Source organism: Microtus ochrogaster, chromosome 15 (genome assembly GCF_000317375.1).
Source record: "Microtus ochrogaster isolate Prairie Vole_2 chromosome 15, MicOch1.0, whole genome shotgun sequence".
NCBI classification, from domain to species: domain Eukaryota; kingdom Metazoa; phylum Chordata; class Mammalia; order Rodentia; family Cricetidae; genus Microtus; species Microtus ochrogaster.
In genome coordinates, this window is record NC_022017.1 from 13,782,879 (window position 1) to 13,791,611 (window position 8,733).

Sequence of the window (8,733 nt, forward strand, 5' to 3'; positions counted from 1 at the left end):
CAAATACAAAGAAACCCTGTCTTGAAAAAACAAAACAAAAAAACAAAAAACAAACAAAAAATTGAAGCCTTCTCTTGCCAACATCTGAAGTCTGAAGGGAACTGAAAAATCAAATGCCTTCCCAATCACCATTTCTTTGTTACTTCTCCAACACATACTAAACCTCATAATGGAGACACAGGCTCCAGGAGAACACTGCGTAAGGTCCCAGAGCCTGCTTTCAGTGGTTGCAGCATGAGTACTGGGCATTCCACTCTCAGGTCACTAAACACGGGGCCTCTGGCCACTGTCATGCTACAGCCTGCCCTGTTAAATGGTTGACTACTTGAAGGCCTGTATTGCTCAAGTGTGATCATTCCTGGGTACAGTGTTATAAGGTAATTAATGTGCCCTTTCTTAGTAGTACAGGATAGTTCAACCTTAGCACAGTGGTCTCATAAGGGTCTCAGGCCCTGTGACACATGGGCAGTTTCTCCTGAAGGGTGCTCCTTCAACGAGAGGCCCAGTAGCCTTGGGTCTCAGATACTGATTTAATAGCAAGTAGTCAAAGAATGACAGGAGTTTAAGCCAGTGTGAGTCAGGGAGTATCTGGTCCTCCTGACTTTACTGACCCACTCAGGAGGTTATGTCAGTGTGAGTCAGGGAGTATCTGGTCCTCCCTGACTTACTGACCCACTCAGGAGGTTATGTCAGTGTGAGCCAGGGAACATCTGATCCTCCTGACTTTACTGACCCACTCAGAAGCGCTCTTGCTGTGCTATGGCTGAGCAAGCTTAGAGCGTGTTCTCCTCCTCTCCTGTTCTGCCAGGGACTATCCACGAGCAGCATCCCCAGCGACTCTTAGCACGTCTGCCAAGTCTCATCCTTCCTCCACACTGCTCAACAATTTTTGGAAAGGTCACATATTTGCTACTCACACAAACCGCCCACTCCTCCGCCCCTGTACTGACTGATGCATACTCTCTCCCACGTCCCCAAATGCCAGCCCCGTGAGCTTAGGGGGCACTAGCCTTGGGGAAGCTGAGAAGGGGGTGTTTCACACTCTAAGCCCTCAGTACAAAGCCGTGTACACACACACACACACACACACACACACACACACACACACACACCATGACTCCTCCATCATTTAAAAGAACTATTCATAAAATTCAACAGAAAACGTGCTAAGAGACTAGGCCACTTCAAAGGACCTAACTCCAGCCTGATTTTGAGAAGGAGCCTCCTACAATCTGCTGTGGTTTGAAAAGTGACCCTTGCATGTGTAGCCTCAGGGACTTCACACACATACATGTGCATGTTTATTTAAGCATGAGTTCCTCAAATTATCATGCACTCTTTTTTTTTTTTTTTATCATGCACTCTTATCGAAATCAAGGAGTACATAATTGTCTCCACCCGGGCTCATCTCAAAACCCAGGCAGACAAGTGAACAAAGCCCCGTTCCCAGTTCAGGCCACAGCATGAATATCAAATTATGGTATGAAAAGGCCAAGTGTTCTGTGGTGAAAGCAGTCCATTGCTAAAGAGACCAAAAGGAAGCTTGGAAGGGAGAACAATGCCCCGGGGAAGATGGCTTAGGGTAAGGGACAGCAGTTTCTTCTCTTCTCAAAAACCTCCTATGTGACCCACTTCTCTGAGGCCAAGTCACTCCAGGCTCCCACTGCCCTCTAGAGCCTCCATCAAATACTCTCTCTGCTGCTACTAGACTCCATGATATATGCTCAAAGGTCTACTAATAACTGTGGTATGGTCTCTGCGGACCAGCACAGCAGCCGGACCTCATTCCTGATGCCTGGTGAACTTGACTTCCTCCTTTCCCGCCGCCCCTTCCCAGTGTTGGGATGGAACCCCAGGCCTTGTGCACGCTAGGCAAACACTCTTCTACTGAGCTATACATCAACCCTGAATTTTTTTTTCCTTCTTCCAAAATAAATGTTTTCATTTTGGTGGACAAATTTGTTTAGAGACAAGGTCTCACATAGCCTGACCTTCTTGCTTCTGCCTCCCAAGTGCTAGGATTACAGGCCTGTACCACCATACTGTTTTATGAGGTGCTGGGAATCAAGCCCAGGACTTCACACATACTAGGCAAACACTCTAGCAATGGAGTAAACCTGCCAGCCCAGTACTTATTTAAGGTACACCAAAAGAAAAAACATCTTAGTAGCACCTGTGATTTAATAAATATAATTTCTCAGGACAAATCCAAGTCTAAAAATGATTTCAGATTGACATTCTTTTTTCAAACTCATTTTTTTGTTTTTTTATATTTTTGAAGATACCATCTTACTATGTTGCTGAGGTTGGCCTCAGACTCCTGGTCTCGAGCGACCCTTCCAACTCAGCCTCCTGAGCAGCCGGTATTACAGTCATGCGCCACAGTCACAAACCAAACTCTCAGTTCTCCCTGCTCCAAAGGCACTCCTTACTTCACCCACAGCACAGGTGATGCTCACACGGACCCTTGGAGTCCTTGGCTCTTCTCCATCCGTCACACATCTCACAGGCAACGCCATTCACCAGTAATCACAAGGGCTGTCTCCAAAGGTCAGCCATACTGTTATTTCCCACCAACTCCATCATCCTGGCCAAACAAATGTCTTCTCATACCAGCCAGAGGTTCAGCAGGCCCCAGGCTTCCACTCCTAACCCAAGAGGAATTTTTCTCTAACCAAAGTCAGATGTCCTCAGGCCCCTGCTGAAACCACTCAGAATTTGAAGGCTACAGCAGCAATCACTAAGCCAACAAACAGTACCTCAGACCACAGCTATCCTTTCCCCAAGGTGCTCCAGCCACACTAGCTTCCTTGGTGACTCCTGAAAAGGGTAGGCTCTCAAATACTTCATCTCCCACATTCCCACCCCTATCTCAACAAATGTTGAGATACTATCCCTACCACCCTGTTGGAAACAGCCCCTGTCCTACTGTTTCTGGACCTTAGCGTGCACTAGCTATTACTAGATTATACATAATCTGTACTTGCTGTTTACCACCTGTCTCCGTCACTAGGACAGAAGCTTCAGGAGGGCAGTGTCCCCAGCACCGGCACGACGCCTGCCATAGCAGTAACACTCACAGACACTTCAGGGGATCACTCTCAGCAGCACTGAAGGCACAAGTTTGTGGCTGAGTGTAGAGGGCACATGATCCTTGTACTCCCAGGTGAGCACTAGGGACCAGGAATGTTAAACACACCGGGTTGTCTCTTCAATGGAAAGGCTGTATACCGGTTTCTGCCTGGAAAGCTGAGGGTGGATGTACATAAGAGACTGGTGACCTGTGCTATCTGCAGGGCCAGGCCATAGCTGACTCTGGTCCCAGACTCTTCCTCCCTAGATCTTTGTCCTGAGCATTGCTTCACAGTCAGCAGAACTTATTCTTATGGACTCTGTAAAAGAGTAGTCACGCCTTGAGCATGTTTGTGATAACTGTCACCAGGAAACTTTCTTCCAAAGTTGTACTGTACTTATACATATCTAAAATAAACTAACTGCCCAGAGTTACACTCCAGACATTTGAACCAACACCAGCTAAGTCATGTGGAAGTGGCTTTCCTTCTTGCTTTACTCAGACACTGCAGGCCCTGGTGTTTGCAGAGCCCCCACAGCTGAGTGTTACCAAACTTGGGGAGTATTTTGACAGTTTACTTAATAGCATCAATTTTCCAGGGAGTCCTTCTGGATTGGGGGAACTGCGCCATCAGGGACTTGGTTTCTCCAGGATACAAGGACTGGATTTTGGGGGTTTTGTTGTTGTTGTTGTTGTGTTGTTGAGACAGGGTTTCTCTGTATAACAGTCCTGACTGTCCCAGAACTCACTTTGTAGACCAGGCTAGCCCTGAACTCTGAGATTTGCCTGCTTCTGCCTTCCATATGCTGAGTTCTTCTAAGGCAGCTTTTTCTCGACCTGTGGGTCTCACCCCACCGTGTGCTGAATGACCCTTTCACAGGAGTGCCTATCAGACATCCTGCGTATCAGATACTTCCATTACTATTCATAACAGTAGCAAAATTGGTTACAAAGTAGCAATAAAATAATTTCATGGTTGGAGGGTCCCCAAACATGAGGAACTGTATTAAAGGGCCACAGCATTAGGAAGGTTGAAATCCACTGATCTAAAGTTTTCTTTAAAACCACTTTTCTTCGCTGGGTGTGGTGATGTTGTGTTTAATCCCAGCACAACAGAAACAGAAGGAAGCAGGTCTCTGAGTTCAAGGCCAACTTGATCTAAGTAGTGAACTGGAGGCAAGCCAATCCTACATCACTGTTTGAGTCTCAGAACAACCAATCAACCAAATTCCGTACTAGAGAGATGGTTTAACAGGTAAGAACACTTGCTTCTCTTCCAGAGAACCCAAGTTTAGTTCTCAGCACCTACATGGCGGCTTACAACTGTCTGAATTCATTTCCAGAGAAATTGGTGCCTTCTTCTGGCTTTCATAGGCACCAGGCATGCACCTACAACATTTACATGTAAGCAAAATACTCATACATGTAAAATTTTTTAAAAATTAAATTAGATGGACAGTGGTGGTGCACACCTTTAATCCTACTGGGGGAAGTGGGGGTCTGAGACAGACAGATATCTGAGTTCAAGGTCAGCCTGGTCTACAGAGCAAGTTCCAGGACAGCCAGGGCTGTTACAAAGAGAAACCTTGTCTCAAAAAATAAACAAACAAAACAGATACTACTTGTTAAAAGCTATTCCGTCCCCACCCCCTTTTTTAAGTCCTCCAGCAGAGAAACCAGTTCTAGTGCTGGGGAAAGTCTACCTTCTACCAAACTGGAGCTCTCTGGGCCCATCACATCTAGCAGACAGAGAAGCTATTTGATCCAGGTGACTATTCTCTCCTTAGCAAGCATCATTTACTATTTTTTTTTTTCCAGCCCCTCTTTCTCTCGGGACCACAATATATCACTGTTCCCGGGATGCTTTCTACAATGGAGACATTTATACAAGGGCCTTGTCCCTCCGGGACCTAACAAAGCAGAAAGCCAGGCCTCCCAGAGTTGTACAAAAGCCTGCAAAGGCACGCAACAATAACTCTTCCTCCACTTCTCACGCTTGGACCCTCAAGGACAGGAGTGCTATTTCCCCTCATCCTTGTAAAGCCAAGGCCTAGCTCCAGACCAAACACCGACCAAGCACCTAGCATACAAGGGCGGTCAACGGTGGAGTCAACACGCTAAGCAAAAGGTGACAAGTCCCTGTCTTCAAGGAATCCACAACCTAGCCCATCATTCACAGGCAACTCCTACAGAGTACCAGACTAGGGGACCAGCGTCCTGTCAGTTCCGTCAAAGTTCTGTGCGGCTACCATGTATGTGTAACTGTGCGCACGTGTGAGAACGATGCAGGGGCAGGAAGACTGCGTCAGACCCGTGGAGGTCCAGACTACCGAGTCCGACATCCTACCTACTCTCACCTTAGAGAAGGGACCTCGAGTTAGGGGATCTGGTGAACTGGGAAGGCAGAACCAATACCCCGAGACATCACTTCTTTGAGCAACCTAAAGCTTGGGGGTTTTTGGAGAGGCAGACTGATTTTAGTTCTGCCCCTGCAGCTCACCAGCTCTGTGACCTCGGTTTCCTCATCTGGAAAACAGAAATAACTGTTGTACCTAGTTATGTGCTGGTGCTGCTGCGAAGCTCACGACCGTGAAGAGGTCCACACAATGCCTGAGATACAACGCGCCTTACACAACCGGGGCTATTTATTATTAGCCGCGTCCGCGCCCCGGATGGCCCGCTCCGCGGAGCCACGTCCCCTTCCGGCACCAGGACTATCCCACTCCGCAGAACCCCGGCGCCCTTGACCCCCAAAGGCTCGGCCTGCGGTGCGCACGCGCAGAGCGGACGAGTCGCCAGCCTCGCACGGGTCGCGGGCGCGCTGCAAGCACCCACTGATCTCTGGGGCGAGGGGTCCACACTCTGCCATCTAAAGATAACTGCTCTTGCACCGAGGACACACCCGAGCTCCCAACCCTCCCAGCCCGGAGAGCGGGTCGGTTTCCTCACACTCTGAAGCAGGCTCCTCCTCTGCGCCGCCATCTTGGAGGACCCCGCGGCGCGCCAGTCTCTCCGAGTAGCGAAATGGGTTGCTAGAGCGGCCCCAACTGTGTTCCACCCCCCCCTTATCCACAGCGCCCCCTGCGGAACGGAGGAGGTGCAGCAGAGGAGCGTTGCGCGGGCGCGGTTTTCTACCCTCCGCCCCCAGTGGAAAGTGCGCGAAGCACCTTCGCTGTCCACTTTCTTATTCCTTGGGATCTCTCTGCGCGCTTTCTCCAGGTTTCTTTGAGATGGGGATCCTGAGAGCCCATTTAAGGCGCTTTATGGGGGAGGGAAGAACGAATGATTCGGGTTACAAGAGTCTTGGGTGACCTCTTGGGTGGAGGCCAAAGGAAGCCAAACTAGCTGACCTTCAAATTGGGGAAGGCTGCAATTCCGGGTAGCTGTAAATGCTCGGAAGTGAAGTTTATGGACAGTAGCAAGGCCGTGTTGCGTCAATTGGCACCTGACAGGAACTGCTGGTGCCCAAAGCAGGAGTATGTTTGTTCAAGAGGGGTGCAGAAGCTGGGCGTGGAGAGCGTCCAGTCACACCTGGAATCTCCGAGTTTAGGGAACTGAGGCAGGAGGATAACAAGTTTGAGGGTAGCCTGAGCTATGTTATACAGGTTCGTTCTAGAAGAGATTGACAAATAGGTTCCCAAAAATAAGACCTGAAGAATAAGGTCCCTTTGCTGGGGCAGCTCAGGGCCCCAAAACAGGATGTAAAGATAATGGTGGGCTGACAATCAAGACATAAAGATAGTGACAGTGATCGAATCCAGATGGGCCACTCCAGGAAGCCAACAACAGGAAGTCAGGAATGAGTGACAGTGGTGGACCCTAACCAGGTCAGACCAAAGCAACCTTAGAGACCATCCTCTTCAGGAGGGCAGAGGTCTGCTACCCTCTTCCCTAGTGAACTTTTCCGTTTTAATGGTACTTTGAGCCTCCATACGTATTCCTGCATCTTATACTCAGAATTCAGCCAGAGTGAATTCTGGAGAAAATGGACTCCTCTCTTGGAAATGCCCACCCTAGGGAAGGGAATAAGGAACAGAAGTATATAAGCATCTTGTCCACTAAGATGGGGCAGTTGATGGGTTCACTTGCTCTTCCTCTTGTATGCGACCTTGCTTGCTCTAATTAAACGTGCTTACTATGTCCTGCCTGAATTCATCTTTCCCAAGAGCACGAGAACCAAGACGGCAGCAGCTGGGGTGTCAGACAACAAAGGGAACTGGAGCCCTCCCTGTAACAATTACATAACAAGATCCTATCTCAAAAACACAACAGAAGCATGCCAGGCCACAGACGGCCCAAAGGCTGAAACAGGGAAAGGAGGAATGAAGAGAACGTGGCTTCAGGCTGGAGTTTGGACTCTCACTTGGAGGTCGAATGGAAAGTTACTGAGCTGTGCGGGGTAAGGTGGTGCATGCAATTAATCCCAGGCCATGGGAGGCAAAGGCAGGCAACGCTGTGAGCTTAAAACTAGCCTCATCTACATAGTGAGTTCCAGAACAGTCAGAGCTATGTAGAGAGACTCTGTCTCAAAGAGAAAAAAAAAAGAAAGAAAAAGGAAAGAAAGGAAGAAAATCATTGGTTGCTAAGCAAGCTCTTGACACAGGCTCACTGATTCTCTGACTACTGAGAACTAAAGTTTTACAGAAATTGAATGGCTAGAAAGGTAAAGTAAAAAGGGCTATTGTAGGAGAGCAATGATAGTGATTGACATGGCTGGTGGTAGAGGGTGGATTTTATTTAAGGTATAAAATCACTGGGGCTAGGGTATTGGTTTCAGGTAGTCTGAATTGCATCCTCTAAAAGTTCAGCTCTTGGAAATGTAAACCTAAACTCAAATAGTAGTTGGTCGTTGTAATTGAGGCAGGGTCTTTGGGAGATGGCTGCATTAGGATTAAATGAAGTCAGGGCCCGGTGGTGAGATTAGTAGAGGTCAGATGACACGCTTGCGCCTTCTTCACGTGATGCTCTGTCATGCCATGATGAAGTAGGAAGACATCGGATACAGGGGCTGTGCTCTCGGGCTTCCCAGCCTCTAGAACTTTGAGCCAAACACAAGTTCTTTTCTTTCTATATTATCTGGCCTCACTAGGCATGGTGAACACTTGCCTGTAACGCCATCCCTTGAGAGACAGGAGGGCCAGAAGTTTGCTACCAGCCTAGACTACCTGACACCCTATTTCAGTAAATAAACAATCCAGTATCAAGTATTTTGTTAAAGCAACAGAAAACGGCCTAAGGCAGTGTGATGGGGAGAGGTGTCAGAGATTGCTGCAGATTCTTCTCAGGAGCAGGCAGGGTTAGGAGGAGAAAGAAGGAAGTGCGCTCCATTCCAGCATGCTGAGCTTGCTGTGTCTGAGACGAGAAGCCAATAAGAGGCTAGAGATCAGACCAGAAGCTGAGCCCTTAAAGCAACACAGAAGGTGCTGCTGAAGGGGCAGGATGGCAAGGGTGGGCTGGATCGAGGAGGAGTGTGCAAGGAGGACATGAGTGTGCAAGGAGGATGTGAGCAACGGTGTGAGGTCTTTCAGAAAGATTTGATTGGCAGCTCACTGGATTCCATTTAGAAGCCTTGAGCTGAGATCATTCAGGTGGAATAGTGTGAGCTGCAATGACCCGAGGGCTGGCTGGGAATTCAGACATGGAGACCTTAGAGCAGACAG

General features: G+C 48.5%; 1 protein-coding gene across 1 annotated transcript in view; it reads right to left on the bottom strand.

The window, feature by feature from the left end:
• The window catches only part of Tab1 (TGF-beta activated kinase 1 (MAP3K7) binding protein 1), a 29,902-nt gene extending 23,822 nt beyond the window's left edge, over positions 1-6,080 (bottom strand). The window contains exon 1 of the mRNA XM_005354180.2: positions 6,023-6,080. Within this exon, the coding sequence (XP_005354237.1) occupies positions 6,023-6,055 (33 nt within the window). The 5' untranslated portion in view covers positions 6,056-6,080. The remainder of the gene's footprint in view (positions 1-6,022) is intronic.
• Positions 6,081-8,733: the final 2,653 nt, after the last annotated feature.